Raw genomic sequence first — 17,725 nt, 5'->3', positions numbered from 1 at the left:
CGTCATCTTGTAACCATTAGGCATGCGACAATGATTTTTCCCCAAGTCATCTGCATTACTACTTTCTACACATTCCTGAAGTCCCAGTCGATTATCTTAATTGACTTAGAAATACAGACATAGTAAAAACATTTTAGAAACCCGTCATTCCATATTCATTGAGGCTAGGACAATAATCTTTGCTGGAGTAATCAGTACCACTCCCCACTTCAAATTCCCAAAGTTTCAGTTATTAATCTTAATCTTGACTTTTTGGTCAAAATTCAGAAATTCTAGGTCTGGTGGCACAACTCTATCGACGATCTGCTAGTGCTCAGTTACTTATATTTAGAATGCAGAGATAAGACTAGAAGTCAATGTGCCAACATCAGACTCCTCAGCCCACAATGCTTCAAAAGATTCTCTTCATGGAAACATATCACAAAAGATATGACAAAGCTGATTTCACTTGCTAGAAATAATTCCAAAGCCCTTGACCTGAAAACTACAAATCCATTAACACAAGCTAAATTGACAGTTATTTCAAGTGTCCAGCAATGCACATTCATCAAGAAACTGCATAAAGGGCTCCGAGTCTCAAAACCAAGTCCCTTATGGACTCTGAATCCCATTATAGACTCAGATGATTGTTAAAAGTGGGAGGCCGGACAGCACTAACTGACCTTCCTTATAACGAAAAGCACCCACTGATACTTCCTAAAAAACATCTTGTGTCAACGCTTCTTGTCAAACATTACCTTCAAGACGTTGCTCATCAAGTTTGTCACTTCACTGAAGGTACCCTTCAGTCTGCTGGGGTTTGGTCGTTGGAGCCAGTGTCAAGTGTAATATTTCAGTGTGTCACTTGCCACAGGCTTAAGGGGAAACCAGTTGAACAAAAAATGGCCAACCTCCCTGAAGATCGTCTTGTGGTAGAACCCCCCTTCACTATGGTGGGCTTAGATGTGTTTGGGCCCTGGATCGTGGTCACACGCAGGACCAGGGGTGGGTTTGCGGAAAGTAAGCGCTGGGCAGTTTTGTTTAGTTGCCTTGGATCTCGCGCAGATCACATAGAGGTAATCAAATCTATGTCCACCTCAAGCTTCATTAATGCGTTGCGAAGATTTTTTACAGTTAGAGGCCCTTCAAAAGTTCTCAGATCAGACCGTGGCACTAACTTTATTGGAGCTTGTAGAGACTTAAAGTGCCACACAATCCAGTGATCCAGAGATCCAAAATTATCTTAGAAAAGAAGGTTGGACATGGACATTTAACACACCCCACTCTTGACATATGGGTGGCTCATGGGAAAGAATGATAGGTGTTGCCTGTCGTATTCTTGACGCCCATGTTACTGCAGTAAGGACCTACTCGCCTTACACATGAGCTACTCTCAATACTATGGCAGAAGTTATGGCCATCATCAGCTTGACCATTAGTTCCAGTTATCACACCGGCTATGCTTCTTCTAACTTAAAAGGCAGGGGCTGTGCCCACTCCCGAAGGGACATTTAACTTTAAGGACATGTACAAAAAGCTGTGACAACACGTCCAGAGCATGGCAGATGCCTTCTGGAAGCGCTGGAGACAAGAATATCTGATATTGCTTCCGCCAAGAAATGGACCCATGACAGAGATAAAGTTAAAGTCGAAGATATTGTTTTAGTAAAAGATGAGACAGTTAGACGTAATGAATGGCCCATAGGACTCATTACCAGGTGCATTACCACCGAAGACTAGAAGGTCAGAAAAGTGCATGTCAGAGTGGTAAAGCAGGGGACTCCACAAGAGCACTTACGGCCAGTGACACAACCTAAAAATCGCGATTAAAAACATTTTGGTCAGAGAGAAAAGAAAAAAGAAGTGGCATAAAGTATTCATGCCGGATGGGGAGTGTCATGGCACACTATGTACATGTGATTAGCATGGCATATATATTGCATTTGTTATTGAGATGTATGCACAAGTAAGCACAAACGTTAATTCGTGCAATTAATATGTATTATTGTCTGTGTTTTACAGCTTTACAATTTATGACTTATGGTGATTAAAGCCAAATTAAACCATTTGTCTGTTAATTGTCTCTCTAGCAGGCGCGTCTAGTAAGGACAGAACAGGATGACACAAACTGCACCAATGAACAAGGACTGGACTGACATTATGACAGACGTTTGAGGGAAAACAATGATGTCACTAAACTCTATTCCATACATTAGGACAGGGGTGAGCAAACTACGGCCCGCGGGCCACATCCGGCCCGCCGGGCCTTTCAATCCGGCCCGCCAAGCTTGTCCAAGTTCTATTAAAATATTTTTTTTTTCTTTTTTTTTTAAATATATATATATATATTTTTAACAAATATTTTCCCGTAGGCTTTATTAGACAGTAGATGGAATGGGAAAGAAAGGAGGGGGAATGAGTGAGAAAGGAGGACATGCAGCAAATGTCGGAGTCGGGATTCGAACTCACGATACTGCGGCTGGCCGTTCATTTTACCTTTCGCCTGTAATGCCCACATTTCCCCAATAGATGGCGAACTTTGACCTTTTTGGTGCCCTCTTCTTCTCTGATAAGCGTTTTGCATCGAGACTTTCTGTAAAAATGAGCTTATCAAGGAAAAGAAAAGTGCATAGTGAGTGCCGAGTGTTTAATGCGGAGTGGACAACTAAAAATGTTTTCATTGAAGTGCAATCAAAGGCTGTTTGCTTGATATGCCAAGAAAATATCGCAGTTTTCAAGGAGTACAATATCAGCCGTCACTTTGCTACGAAGCATGCCAACTGCGCTATCAAACAGTCAGCGCAAGAGCGGGCGGCTACGGCTCAGAGGTTGGCGGCTAATTTACAGACTCTGCAACATTTTTTTCACCGACAAACTTCGATTCAAGAGTCAACCACCAAGGCAAGCTTTTTGCTGGCATTCAAATTAGCAAAAGCCAGCAAACCTTTTTCCGAAGGTGAGTTTTTAAAAGATTGCATGATGGAGGCGGCAGGTGTGCTGTGCCCGGAGAGCCAAGCCAAGTTTGAAAAAATCAGTTTGTCACGTCGGACTGTGACGCGCCGTGTGGAACTGATTGACGAAGATTTAGCCATTCAAATAAACAAAAAAACAGAGTCTTTTAAGTTATATTCACTGGCACTTGATGAAAGCAACAATTTGAAAGACACGGCGCAGCTCCTAATTTTTATCCGTGGAATTAATGAGAGTTTTGAGATAATGGAAGAGTTTTTGAGCATTGAGTCTCTGAAGGGAACAACGAGGATTTGTATGACAAGGTGTCTGCTGCCATCGAGAAACGTAAACTACCTTGGAGTAAACTTGCCAATGTCACGACGGATGGATCACCAAATTTAACTGGAAAAAACATTGGTCTGCTAAAAAGAATATTGGACAAAGTGAAAGAGGAAAACCCTGAGCAGGATGATATTTTCCTTCACTGCATCATCCATCAGGAATCACTCTGTAAGTCTGTATTGAAGCTTGACCATGTTGTGAATCCTGTGGTAAAACTTGTGAACGTTATACGTGCAAGGGGACTCCAGCACCGTCAGTTCATCACGTTCCATGAGGAAACTGATGCAGATCATCAGGATTTACTTTACCATTCTCGTGTCCGCTGGTTAAGTTTGGGCAAAGTGTTTCAACGCGTCTGGGACCTGAAAGAGGACATCAGCGCATTTTTGGAGTTTGGGGGGAAATCTGACCAATTTCCTGAGCTAAGTGACAAGAAATGGCTTTGTGATTTTGCGTTTGCTGTGGATATAATTTCACACTTGAATGAGCTCAATGTGAAACTGCAGGGGAAAGATCAGTTTGTGCATGACATGTACAAACATGTTACAGCCTTCAAATCTAAGCTAGCTTTATTCTCCAGACAAATTGCAAACGCATCTTTTACTCATTTCACCACACTTGGCACGCAAAAAGAGGCGACGCGATACGCAAAGAAATACAGCAAATCACTGGATGACCTGCAGAGAATTCAGTCGCAGGTTCTCTGATTTTGAAAACATTGAAAAGTCACTTCAGCTGGTGTCCTGTCCCCTGTCACAAGACCCTGAAACAGCACCACCTGAGGTACAATTGGAACTGATCGATCTTCAGTCCGACTCTATCTTGAAGGAGAAGTTCAACACTCTTAAACTGAACGACTTTTATGCTTCACTGAACGATTCCACATTTCCAAACCTCCGGAGGACGGCACAGAAGATGCTGGTCTTGTTTGGCTCGACCTATGTATGTGAGCAGACATTCAGTGTCATGAACATGAACAAAGCCCGTCAAAGATCCAGCTTAACTGACTAACACCTCGGATCTATCCTGAGAATTGCCACAACAAAACTGACACCAGACTTTGATGCACTGGCAAAACAGGGAGATCAACAACACTGTTCCCACTGAGATAGAAGGTCAGTTTTCCTGCTCTTTGTACATTAAGCCATGCATGTGTTTGCTTTGTTACAAGTTACAGGTCAAATTTTGCGTGTAATTTATAGTAATTCACACCATCCATATTTCCCTGACCTGGCCCCCCGACAAAATTTTAGAACCCGATGTGGCCCTCGAGTCAAAAAGTTTGCCCACCCCTGCATTAGGACAAGATCCAGAGTTTGTGACTGTCGGTTTATTTACATTTTGAGCAAAACCAATGGTATCTAACAGGATGCTGAAAGAATTACTGAGAGGAATCTCCAGCTATCACTACTTATTCCCAGACTAACACTAAGTTTGATATAAAGTCACCAAACTCTGTTAAAAACTATGAATAGAGAGGTCGGTAGATAACTATGAACAAAACTCCTTTTTGGTTTCGCCAATTTGGACACGTGATTGATAGCATGAGGCTTTCAAATGAGCGAAATGCATTGTTAATTTTAAGACTCAAGAGTAGGCTGAGTGTGAGATCCCTGCCATGCCACCACCTCGGCCAGTGCTCTTGGCGGTCTGAAAGTTAATATGGGTAGGTGGGGTGGACTCATTAAGTCTTACATAATCATCTTGTTGAACTCTAGAAGATGCAGACAATTCTATGTCTATGCCTGTGGACCTTTAAGGTCAAGTGCACAACACAGCCTGAACAACAAAGCATTGATAAAAATACATGGTATGCACTAAATACTCCATCCATCCATCCATTTTCTACTGCTTTATCCGGGCCGGGTCGCAGGGGCAGCAGTCTAACCAGGGACTCCCAGACTTCCTCTCCTCAGACACTTCCTCCAACTCCTCCGGGGGGATCCCGAGGCGTTCCCAGGCCAGCCGAGAGACAGTCTCTCCAGCGTGTCCTGGGTCTTCCCTGGGGCCTCTTCCCGGTGGGACATGCCTGAAACACCTCCCAAGGGAGGCGCCCAGGAGGCATCCGGAGCAGATGCCCGAGCCACCTCAGCTGGCTCCTCTCGACGTGGAGGAGCAGCGGCTCTACTCCGAGCTCCTCCCGTGTGGCCGAGCTCCTCACCTTATCTCCAAGGGAGCGCCCAGCCACCCGGCGGAGGAAACTCATTTAGACCGCTTGTATCCGCGATCTTGTTCTTTCGGTCACTACCCAAAGCTCATGACCATAGGTGAGGGTAGGAACGTAGACCGACCGGTAAATTGAGAGCTTTGCCTTTCGGCTCAGCTCCCTCTTTACCACAACGGTCCGATGGAGCGACTGCATCACTGCAGCCGCTGCACCGATCCGCCTGTCAATCTCACGCTCCATTCTTCCCTCACTCGTGAACAAGACCCCGAGATACTTGAACTCCTCCACTTGGGGCAAGGACACCCCACCCACCTGGAGAGGGCAAGCCACCTTTTTCCGGTCGAGAACCATGGCCTCGGATTTGGAGGTGCTGATTCTCATCCCAGCCACTTCACACTTGGCTGCAAACCGTCCCAGTGCATGTTGCAGGTAAGGGTTTGATGGAGCCATCAGGACAACATCGTCTGCAAACAACAGAGATGAGATCCTGCGGTCCCCAAAGCGGACACCTTCAAACCCTTGACTGCGCCTAGAAATTCTGTCCATAAAAACTATGAACAGAAACGGTGACAAAGGGCAGCCCTGGCGGAGTCCAACATGCACTGGGAACAGGTCTGACTTACTGCCGGCAATGCGAACACAGCTCCTGCTCCGGACATACAGGGACAGGACAGCCCTGAGCAAAGGGCCCCGGACCCCGTACTCCCGGAGCACCCCCCAAAGGACACCCCGAGGGACACGGTTGAAAGCCTTCTCCAGATCCACAAAGCACATGTGGACTGGTTGGGCAAACTCCCATGAACCCTCGAGCACCCGATGGAGGGTATAGGGCTGGTCCAGTGTTCCACGACCAGGACGAAAACCACTCTGCTCCTCCTGAATCCGAGGTTTGACTATCGGTCGGATTCTCCTCTCCAGTACCTTGGAATAGACCTTACCGGGGAGGCTGAGGAGTGTGATCCCTCAGTAGTTGGAACACACCCTCCGGTCCCCCTTCTTGAACAGAGGGACCACCACCCCGGTCTGCCAGTCCAGAGGCACGGTCCCCGACCGCCACGCGATGTTGCAGAGACGTGTCAGCCAAAACAGTCCTACAACATCCAGATACTTTAGGTACTGAGGCACTAAATACTGCTGTAATAAAAATTAAATCCCTGACAATGAGCATATCATTACTTGTATAGGCTATAGCCAACAATAAACCCTAATTTTAGTCATATAGGAATAGCCGACAGCAATAATCTGCCAAGCTCCATGTGCAGCCGAGTTCAAATCCTGACTCCGTCAACTTAGTGCATGTCCTCCTTTTTCTGTCATCTCCATTTCACACTAAGCTGTCCTGTTTAATAAAGCCTACAAGCCAAAAAAATCATAATAATGCATGACAGGCATAATTTAATTTCTGGTTGTAATTATTAACAAACACAAAGACAACAGCTTTAATAAATTGTATAATTCAATATCCCTCCTGCACGAGCTGCTCTTTCAGACAGCTCCTCTCTCCTCCCGCAGCCTGTCCTGCTCCTGTCACTGCTCCTTTCCTGTCCTGCTTCTGTCCTGCTCCTATTCTGTCCTGCTCCTGTTCTGTCCTGCTCTCCCATCACTGCTCATGTCACTGCTCCTGTCACTGCTCCTATCTTGCCCCTATCCAGCTCCTGTCTTGCCCCTGTCTTGCCCCTGTTCTGATCCTGTCTCTGCTCCTGTCTCGCTGTATCTCTGCCCTCAGTGCTCTAGGCATTTACACACCTGTGATAATCCTGATAAAAACTAGCTCAGTTACAAGTTGGTTTTATACGTGGAAAAACAACACGCAGATTTTTGTATATTCTTACCGCTTTCATCTGTCCAGGGTCATAGTGTCGGACTGCCTTACATCTCATCCTGTGCCGCCGTTTTTAGTTCAGAGCCCCGTGTAAATATAGTTTCAGATAAAAGTTTATAAATGTTTAGTTTTTGGCTCTCCCACTCCACAGAGAGATGGACTGAATAATTTCTTCAGACAGGGACAGCAGTTTCCCTTTGAATTAGATCTTGAGCTGAGGTTTGCACTGTGCAGCAATGGCGCTGACAGGAGAGAAACTACGGCTCATAATCTGTGTTTACAAATGTTTAAATGAAAAAATAAGTAATCAACACATGAATAGGCGTACAAACTAAGTGATTTTTTTTTGTAAAATAATATACCAGTCAAAAGGAACATATTTTAGTGGGGCTTGGGGCTTGGGGCTAGGTCTAACGACGTCTATGCCCCTAAACTTGTGCAATGTCGGCGAGTTACCCTTCTGAGAGCATCTTCTTTATGCGCTCCTTCTCTGCGGCCAGCGTGATGTCCGCGCTCTGGCTACGGAACAGCTTGTCCTCGGGCCCATTTACGTTCACCACAGGAGGAGACTGCAGGGATTCCGAGAGGTCCTAACAGACACATGAGTAAATGCACTGGAAAAAGACTACAACCCACAGTCACTCCAGGGCAGCATATTCAAGCCAACAGCCACAAGCCATGTTGCAATTCTTACATCCTGAAAAACATTGGTGCATGGACAGAAAGTGATCCTCTACACAAAGGATAAAAAGATTTGGTGACATTTCCAATATTGGTTTTACATTCAATTACATTTGACACGACTGGATTTAGATTTAGCCTAAGCATTAGCATAACTATGTAGATTAAATTATGTATAAGATACATTTTGTCGTAAAATGTTTGAGTACTAGTCAAATGATTATTTCTATTGTACATGAGACTTTTTAAATATATTATCAACCAAATAAAGGTTGAAATTTGGTGACAGAAGTTTTGTACATGGAGAATATTTATAAAAAAGAAAAGTATTAAAAATAAGTGTATTATTATTATCATTATTATTATTATTGATCATAATAAATCAGTTATTATGTATTCATTTCTCTGTGATAAAAGGTTGTTTTGTATGTTTCAGAGTATGTATAGTCAAGATAAAAATCAATCAAAATGATGAAAATATGACTATGATTAGTCACAATTAGTTGATACATTGTTGCCTAGAAAGAATAAGAGTAGTCTAAGAAAGTCTGGCAGATATCCCTTTATAAAATCATTTGTCCTAATATCCGGCAAATTTGTCAATTTTCAAAATTACAGTAAAGGTAAATTTCTCCATTATATAAATGTAAGTCCAATATTATTTCAGACAGTTGTTTCCATCCCTGTCATCCATTTCCTTGTTATTGCTTTTTTTTTTGCTACAGTCAAAAACATTCCCCATGTATCCATCTGTGTTTTATATTGTTCATGTTTTATGTCCTAGATATAGTTTTAAAGTCAAATCTGATGTGGATTTCAGTTTGCTGTATTACATTGACATCCGTCCAGTATTTATAAACAACAGGGCCAAAACACCTGACAGTCAGGTGCTACTTGGCTCACAGTTTTTGATTTTTTAACTTTTTAGAAAAAAAATAACACTTAATACAAGAATAATAGTTGTTTTGTTCGGAATTAGCTTTAAAACATTGGTATTGAATCACCTTTCTAATATATAAAGTTAAGTTGGAAATGCTTTGAATGAATGGATGTAGAACTTGCAGCTAAACTAGAATATCTCCTTGGTAAAAGCAAGTGCAATCTCAGCGTTTTATGATTTGAATAGAAAAATGACCTCTACAAGAACCATGAAGCATTACCTCTATTGTTCAAGTGTGCATGAGGCCCAGCAAGCAGGCAAGACAAGCTTTCTCTTATATCTATTCAGTGGGAGGTTTTTGTGCAGTGTGAGTTGGATGGGAAAACCAACTGCAACAGGACATGCAATGCTAGTATTATGCTAAAACACTGTGTTTACTATGAAATGATGTCACGCATGAGTAAGAGAAATGCATTTATTTATTGACTGCAAAAAATATTCCAATATGATCTCAATAGTAACTGTATCTATGCTTTTAGATCACATTGCCTATGTAAACTCCTCTGTTTCCCACTTTCCCCTAAAATGTAAACAGTATTTTTTTCTTGAAAAATTTAAATCTGTACTTACCTTTCATTATTCACCCCTTTCTTATTACTTATGTGTATATAATCAGTTTCTGCCTCATTTTTGGAATCTTTTTTTTGGTATGTATATATTTTATAGCCTAATATAAGTAATTGTATAATAATAATAATCAAAATGGCAGACTCACCTGAGAGAACTACCCAGAAATAGCAGAAACAAAACAAAGAAGATTAAGATTTGAGTGAAGCATCACATTCATCATAGTTGAGATATCCAACAGTTGCATTGTTTCTAGATGACTAAAATGCTTTTTTAAAAGACAATTCCCAGCTGTTGTAAATTTTAAATACAAAAACGTGCTATTGACAAATTAAATATTGTCAGGATTTGTAAGCAGGAGGGTGGTTTTGTGGTGAATATTCTGCCGTGTCCATGCACTGGGGAGCTGGGATAATTTTACCTCTGTCCTACTTTACCTAACTTCCTCTGGTTGCTCTCCTCAGAGAGACATGACCTAGCTGTGGTTCTGGCACTTTTCAGTACTGCTTAGAAGATATTTGATTTGATCAAGAGATAAGGTTGTACGCAGTAGTGTTGTAAAAGTACTCAATTTCAATATTCCAAAGGACCACCATAGACTTGGATATCACAATGATGATAAAAAAGACAATAGAATGTAATTTGGACAGAAAATTATGTAGTTTCTTTAATATTACTATGTGGTCTTCATTAATGGGGGCTTAATGTTGCGTGCCATGCACACAAGCATGTTTGAAAAATAGTAATTTGATGCTTTGAAAGACATTACCTTATCGTAATTAAAAGCCACTTGGTGAAAATCAAGTCACAGGTAAAATGTTGGATGGAACAAAGAATGTTATCCATCCTCCAAGGACAAGCCACACTGCCTTCACCAGACCCTCCATTTCCCTTTTGGGTCAACACCTCTGATGAAGAACACAGAGGAAGTTGTTCTCTTTGTTCTGCTGGATTAAGACTTTCTCAGAACAAAGTACTTAAATGAAAATATTTCACATTTAAATTTACTTAATTCTTACTGTGTGATCTAAACTTGTAACTAAATCATGCTTTAGTTTAGTCTGACTTAAGATCTTTGTTTGAAATGTGTTTATGTCATATTTAATGTCTTCCTCATTACCTTTTAACGATATGTGTTCATTGACATTGTTTTTTATTGTGGTCATTCATGTCATTTGCTGATGTACATTACATTTGTCCAAATTAGGAATAAGTTTGACCGAGAGTTAAAGTCACTCCCACTCAATGTCACACCTCCGAGGTCAGATAAAAAGACCTCTTCTCTTCTACTTCTTGATCTGAACCTCTACCAGGACACACCAGGTTGTAGACCCCAGGGGCCCCTCCCCAATCAGGGGAGGGGCCACGTCTGGACCACGTCTCATCATCGTGCTGAGCATTAGAGTTATAATTATCAGTCAATGAATCGAGTACTCCCCTTTCAGAAACAATTAACATAACAATACAGTTGCAAAAATTAAAACACACAAAATGACAACAACAACAAAAAACAAAAACAATAAATTAAAAAACAAACAAACGGATTAAGTAACATTGATACATCATATATAAAAATAAAATAAACCGAAAACAACGCCAGTATTTCAATGTGTTTTAGTAGGCCATATATTTCTTTCCAAAGTAATTTTATTTATTTACGATAACATGTATTATTATTATTATTTATTATTATTATTATTTTTTAATTCATTATTTAGAAATTCATTTTTTACTAATATAATATTTTTTTATGGATTTTATATACAATGTTATACATTGTTATATATATATTTTCAATCGTATTTTGTCCATCAGAAAGTAGGTATTAATGTTTTGCTGAACAAGCTTCAGATGGTGCCCTTTTTAAAAATAAATATGAACATTAACTACTTAAAATCCCACACATGTGTAATGGCTTGTCCCAGAGAATATACATTACAACTGTATGGTGCAACTGTATGAGGAGGAAACAAGATAAATTCCTACATAATGGTTCCGCCATGTGCAGGGATTCTGCACGGAGACGGCACCCAGATTCAATGCAAGTTTTACTGCTGTTTTTCAGCGTGCATCTATCAATTTCACATCGAGATGGCTCAAGACACATGGTTGATGTGTATTATGACATTTAAGAATCGCCACGATGCACCATTACACCCCTTGTATACTGTCAGGATATGATCCCAACTTGAAGGTCAGATCAGGCCCACCAAACAATCAAATCCTGCCCACGGCCTATTATCCAATCTTCCAAAATGTCTTGTTTGGATCTGGTTTATTTCTGGTTCTTGTTTAATTCTGCTTGGACCTGGTTTGTGCCTGGTGTAGTCCTTGTTTACAGTGCATCCGGAATGTATTCACTTTTTGTTATGTTTCAGCTTTATTCCCAAATTGATTAATATGAGATTTATAACAGTGGATGCTGCGGGGTCCAGAGGGCGCGAAAACAGAGCACACACTGTGGTCAGCTCAGTCTGATCGTATGTGCGGATCTTGTGTTGTGCCGTCAGTCTGCGGTGATGTTTTCCAAATAGATGTTCCTCTCTAAGCTGAGCACATTCTAGTCTCCTCGGTCCAGTTTGGTCCAGACCGCGCCGTACCAATGCAGCGCAAAAAGCTTTAAAGGCCAAACGCTAATGCAAAAACTTCGCCGACATGCGAGAGAAAGGAAGGGAAAAAAGTGCGAGTGTGCATGGAGCTGTGGCTCATCTCATTACTCCAAAAATACTTCCAGCATTAACAATTTTGAGAATAAGAAGGTGTTTTAAGTGTAAGCTTGACAACCAATGGTTTAGCCAATCAGAGCCTAGTTAACAGACAGCTCTGCCGAACAAACCTCTTGCTTCTTATGAAGTATGACTTGGCTTTAAGAAAGGGCGTAACAGCTCATGTTTACATGAGTGGGAGAAAACAAAATAACCACGTAAAATGTGACTGTATTCTATAACTTATAATTTGTGTTATTTATGCCCATGATGGTTGTTTTATTATGAGTATTTCCTCCATGTGAGGATAGTAACATAACTCTTCATTCATATTCATATTTTGGCATAATTATGCCTCTTGTTTAGAATTTCACACCCTGTACTGTCATCAATTGCGCTGTCAGGATGCCAGGAAATGAGCTCCGCTGTGCCCACGTTAGCAAAATACACTGCTGTTTTATAGAGCATTGTTGGTAAAATAAAGCTAGGTTTATGCTTGATGCAACATTTTTGCCCACACTCTCGCACACCGTCCGCGTGGACCTGATTTTCCGTCGCGGCGTCAGGGAAAAATGTTTAACTACACGGACGGTTCCGCGCAGAAATTAATTGGATTTCATAGCAGCTAGCTCCAATTTCTACAGTAGACATAGCCTGAAATCCGCGCAGACTACTGTCAACGCCTTCTCCGCATGTCTCATTTCTGAACAGAATTTACATGCAGAAAGTATAATCCAAACTTAAGGGGATACTATATTTTGGATTTTATAACATTAGGTTTCATTGGGCTTTTGTGAGCATTTTTTCCTTTATAACAGCAGTCAAAATTATCACACAGGAGCTGTATCTTAAAGATGATCAGTGAGAAAAGGATGTACCTGAACTCAATTTTGAGTGTCATGGCAAATGCTGTGATTTATTATATTTTCTATAAATTAGCAAAGAATTCAAACAAACTTTTCACGCTGTCATTATGGGGTATTGTTTGTAGAATTTGAGGCAAATAAAAAATGTAATACATTTTGGAATAAGACTGTAACATAATTGAAAAAGTGGAATACTTTCCGGATGCACTGTAATTCTGGGATAGGCCTGGTTCATATCCGGTTGGTGCTAGTCTAGTCCTAGTTTAATCCTGGTTCAGTACTAGTTCGGAGTAATGTTGTAAAACTTTTTATATTCCCCCCCACAAAAATCTAATATAGCAGTTGTTATATTGCCATTATTGAAACAGATCTAGTGTTGGGGATATTTTGTGCAACACCAGATTATGTTGTAGTGGCGCTTTGTTGACCCATAGTCCAAAGCCCTCTGAAAAGTTTGGCCTTCAGGAAAAGTCTGTTTAATTGCCCTGCAGTAATCCAAAGAAGACTATAAATCAAAACTGCATTGCATTTCCTTTGGTTAATGTGAATTCCTCTTCACATTTGTTTACATTTGAAACTAAATAGTGAGTTGGCTGTGTGAGCATGCTCCACATAAAAACAGTTTTGGCTTAATCTCCTTTTACCTGTGAGTCTCTGACAGTCTGACAGCGGCTCACCTGAGGGGCAGCAATGATCAGTGCGGTGCTGGCCAGTTCCTTGTCCTGGGACTTCTCTCTGGCCATACGAGCTGCCTCTTTCACCTCCCGGAACTTCTCTGAGAACTGTCAAAGGAAGAACATACATCTGTCTTACTTCAAAATAAAATTGGGGAGCGCCTCAATGGATGTGAAGGTGTTTTAAAATGAGAACCAGTCAAGTGCTCTTTGAGATGGCGGGTGAATTCCTTTGTTACAATATAAAAATTATAGTCTGCCAAGGATGTAAATATAGCAGACAAAAATCTCTGACAAGTTAAAAAGCTTGATTTAAACATGGCGTATTTAATTAAAAAAAACTTGAGAGTGGAGTCTGCATGTCCTCCCCGTGTTACGGTGGGTTCTCTCCGAGTTCTCCGGCTTCCTCCCACCATCCAAAGACATTCATGTGTTGATGGTAGAACTTCTACACGGCCATCATTGAGTCCATCTCACCTACACCATCACTGTGTGGTATGCTGGAGCCACAGCCAGGGACAAACAGAGATACAGCGCATTGTGCGCTCTGCTCAGAAGGTGATCGACTTCCATCTCTGCAGGACCTGTACATCTCCAGGGCTCTGGGACGTGAGGTCGGACTATTTGAGCCACTCCCCTCAGGCAGGAGGCTACGGTCCATCCGTAGAACCTCCAGCCATAAGAAAAGTTTATTTCCCTCTTTAAACAAACAGTAGGACTGTGTAGAGAACATTGTGTCTCACCAGAAAAATTGTGGAAAGCGCTCTTGCCTCCCAAGAAGGAGATCATGGGTTCGATTCCCGGACCAGACCAACATCACATGATCTCTCTGGGTGGAGTCTGCATGTCCTCCCCTTGTTACCGTGGGTTCTCTCCGGGTACTCCGGCTTCCTCCCACCGTCCAAAGACATGCATGTGTTAGGCAAAATTGGCAACTCTAAACTGGCCCTAGTGTCTGTATGTGTCTGTAATATCTATGTCTCTGTGTTGGGCGAGTTGGCCTTCCTGCGACGAGTTGGCCACTGTCCAGGTTGTACCCGACCTAAGGCCCAAAGTCACTGGGATAGGCTCCAGTCACCCGCGACCCGAAAGGGAACAAACGGTAGAAAATGGATGGATAGATTTTATTGTCTGATTATTCTGGACGTAAAGTGGTTGCTGTACCTGATGCAGCTGCTGCTCTGTGGCAAAACCCAGCCCGTACACCGTGTTAGCTCTGGTGTCAGCCCACTGCCCGAACTTCTGAGACGTTTTAGTGAACGTCATGCTGTGGGTCACGCTGCAGTTGATGATGGCCTACAACACAAGTGACGAGTACTTTCGTTTACTACAGAATGCAGTGGAGAAACATATTGTGGAGGTTGAACAAAGAAAAAATATGGATGGTCCAACAAGGATTTTTCAGATACAATATACAGTACTTGTCTTATTGTTATCATTATTCAAAATGTGAGGATGTTGAAATCAATGTTTTTAAGGACACATATTATGCATTTTTTTAAAGGATGTTTTGGCCCTAAAGGCTTTATTTGACAGGACAGCCGAGCATGAAATGGGGATGAGAGAGAAGGGAGGACATGTAGCAAATTGTTGGAGCTGGGATTCAAACTCACAACGCGGTGGCTAGCTGCATGTGGAGCCTGGCATGTGTGCTGCCGCCTTAACCGCTCAACCACCGGGCAGAACTTATACATCATTTGTATTTTGATTGGCTTTTAAAAATGCTCTTGAGTCCTTCTGCGTTGGCATTTTATGTTTTAGAACTTTGGTCAACAAAAAGTACAAATGACTTTCTTTCAGTCAGGCATTTCCCACGTCAGGAATTCAAGATTCAAGATTACTTAACTTGTCCCAGAGGAAATTTGTCTTGGACACACAGGCTGCCAACCAGAGGGAAAACAATAAAAATACAGTTTGAACTGCTTAGAAATCACAGAATCTGGTGATGTGTTTTTTAAGTTCTTACAAAACAGGATTAATCAAACTAGCATATATGAAGCTAAATACAACTCCAAGTATGTTTTTGAGGAAATATGTTGGACAACTTGGATATGGCAAAAAAAAAAATCTGGTATTGATCCATTGTAATTTAAAAAAAAAATTGAAATTTAATCAAAAACAACCAGAGAGAAGTACAAAATTAATAATACTATTAATAATAATAATAATAAATATAGCCGCAAGCGGCAATGATCGGCCCTCGCCACACCGCCGCCACGCCGCAAGAGGAGGGGGCGCTAACGCACCCCAATTGTCCTTTTATTACGCCTACTGCTGAATCTATGACGCTGTCACATCTTCTCCCCTTTGTTTTACCATCAAAAAGCTATTTTATTTTGAATTCTTGGCAAAATGTGCGGCTTTGCCGCACAGACACCGTGACTCTTTGAATAAAAATGTGAATAACTTTTGACGGTTCACCCCTGAAGATGAGTCTCACCAAATTTCATGTTGATAGGGCTAACGCCCTAGGAGGAGTTGGTGAAAGTATAAAGTGTAAGCATGTTCTGGCGATTTCCCCATTGGAATAACATGGAAGGTTTCTGTCATCACTACGGCAACACCGTAACAATTGACATGGGTCAATGACATGGCTCTCATTTACATTTTTGATGGGAATGCCAATATTTGGTTTTGTGTCAAATTTCGCAAAACTAAACATTTAACCTCCATATAAAATCTGTAGGGGGCACTGTGGCGCCAAATAAATTTATTTCACTTCAAGTAGGTTTAGGGCAAAGAGTTTAACAACTGATTCTAATTTGACGCAATTCGGACTTTATCTGCGCAAACGGCAGAAATTTTAAATATGGGAGATTTCTGAAATTCTAGCTACAGTTTGCGGCTTCGCCGCACAGAGACCGTGAGAGGTATCAATGTAATTTGGATAACTTTTGATGTCCCACTCCTCAGTAGCATTTTCACCAAATTTCAGCTTTTTAGGGCCAACGCCCTGGGAGGAGTTTGTAAAAGTAAGACGTTTGGAAAAACTCCCAAGTCATAATTAGCCATTTTTTAACCAATATGGCCAACATTTGGTTGGGCGGACGGCGTTGCCGTAATAATATTTTTTACTTCTCTTGTCACCATCTACCTCTGCGCCAAATTTCATGATTCTACGATAAGATTTTTTTTGGGTAATTTTCTATCTTAATGCATTTTTGGTACATTTGAGGGCGCTGACACGCCAATTTTCTAAATTTTAGAAAAGGGAGATAGCCAGAATGTAAGGAGGCACGATTTTTAGAGGTGTGTAAATTTTTGTGACTTTTCGTCAATGTCCACTGGGTGAAAAATAGGGGGGTTGGTCCCGAGAAGAAGAAGAAGAAATATAGCCGCAAGCGGCAATGATCGGCCCTCGCTACGCCGCCGCCACGCCGCAAGAGGAGGGGGCGCTAACGCGCCCCAATTGTCCTTTTATTACGCCTACTGCTGAATCTATGACGCTGTCACATCTTCTCCCCTTTGTTTTACCATCAAAAAGCAATTTTATTTTGAATTCTTGGCAAAATGTGCGGCTTTGCCGCACAGACACCGTGACTCTTTGAATAAAAATGTGGATAACTTTTGATGGTCCACCCCTGAAGATGAGTCTCACCAAATTTCAGGTTAATAGGGCTGACGCCCTAAGAGGAGTTTGTGAAAGTCTAAAGTGTAAACATGGCTATTTCCCCATTGGAATAACATGGAAGGTTTCGGTCATCGTTACGGCAACGCCATAACAATTATGACATGGGTCTCATTGACTTTTTTGATGGGAATTCTAAAATTGAGTTGTGTGTCAAATTTCATATAATTTCGCAAAACTAAACATTTAACCTCCATATAAAATCTGTAGGGGGCGCTGTGGCTCCAAATTAATATATTTCACTTCAAGTAGGTTTAGGGCAAAGAGTTTAACAACTGATTCTAATTTGACGCAATTCGGACTTTATCTGCGCAAACGGCAGAAATGTAAAATTTGGGAAATTTCTGAAATTCTTGCTACAGTTTGCGGCTTTGCCGCACAGAGACCGTGACAGGTATCAAT

The 17,725-nt window shown here is 41.5% G+C and overlaps 2 protein-coding genes across 2 annotated transcripts in view; one reads left to right on the top strand and one right to left on the bottom strand.

The window, feature by feature from the left end:
• LOC140383500 (homer protein homolog 3-like) overlaps positions 1 to 15,036 on the bottom strand; it is a gene marked incomplete at its 3' end in the record, with an annotated part of 36,323 nt that extends 21,287 nt beyond the window's left edge. The window contains exons 1-3 of the mRNA XM_072465960.1: positions 14,860 to 15,036; positions 13,699 to 13,803; positions 7,719 to 7,852 (exon numbers count right to left, since the gene is read on the bottom strand). Coding sequence (XP_072322061.1) covers positions 7,719 to 7,852; positions 13,699 to 13,803; positions 14,860 to 14,961 — 341 coding nt within the window. The remainder of the gene's footprint in view (positions 1 to 7,718; positions 7,853 to 13,698; positions 13,804 to 14,859) is intronic.
• On the top strand, positions 882 to 3,980 carry LOC140383501 (general transcription factor II-I repeat domain-containing protein 2-like). The gene is made up of 2 exons (XM_072465961.1): positions 882 to 999; positions 3,229 to 3,980. The coding sequence occupies exons 1-2, from the start codon at positions 882 to 884 to the stop codon at positions 3,978 to 3,980; spliced, it is 870 nt and encodes a 289-aa protein (XP_072322062.1).
• Positions 15,037 to 17,725: the final 2,689 nt, after the last annotated feature.

Source organism: Eucyclogobius newberryi, unplaced genomic scaffold (genome assembly GCF_026437365.1).
Source record: "Eucyclogobius newberryi isolate DKJ021-1_F unplaced genomic scaffold, fEucNew1.0.hap1 SCAF_517, whole genome shotgun sequence".
Classification (NCBI taxonomy): Eukaryota; Metazoa; Chordata; class Actinopteri; order Gobiiformes; family Gobiidae; genus Eucyclogobius; species Eucyclogobius newberryi.
The sequence above is the reverse complement of the archived record's forward strand: the minus strand, read 5'-3'. Positions and strand labels throughout refer to the sequence as shown.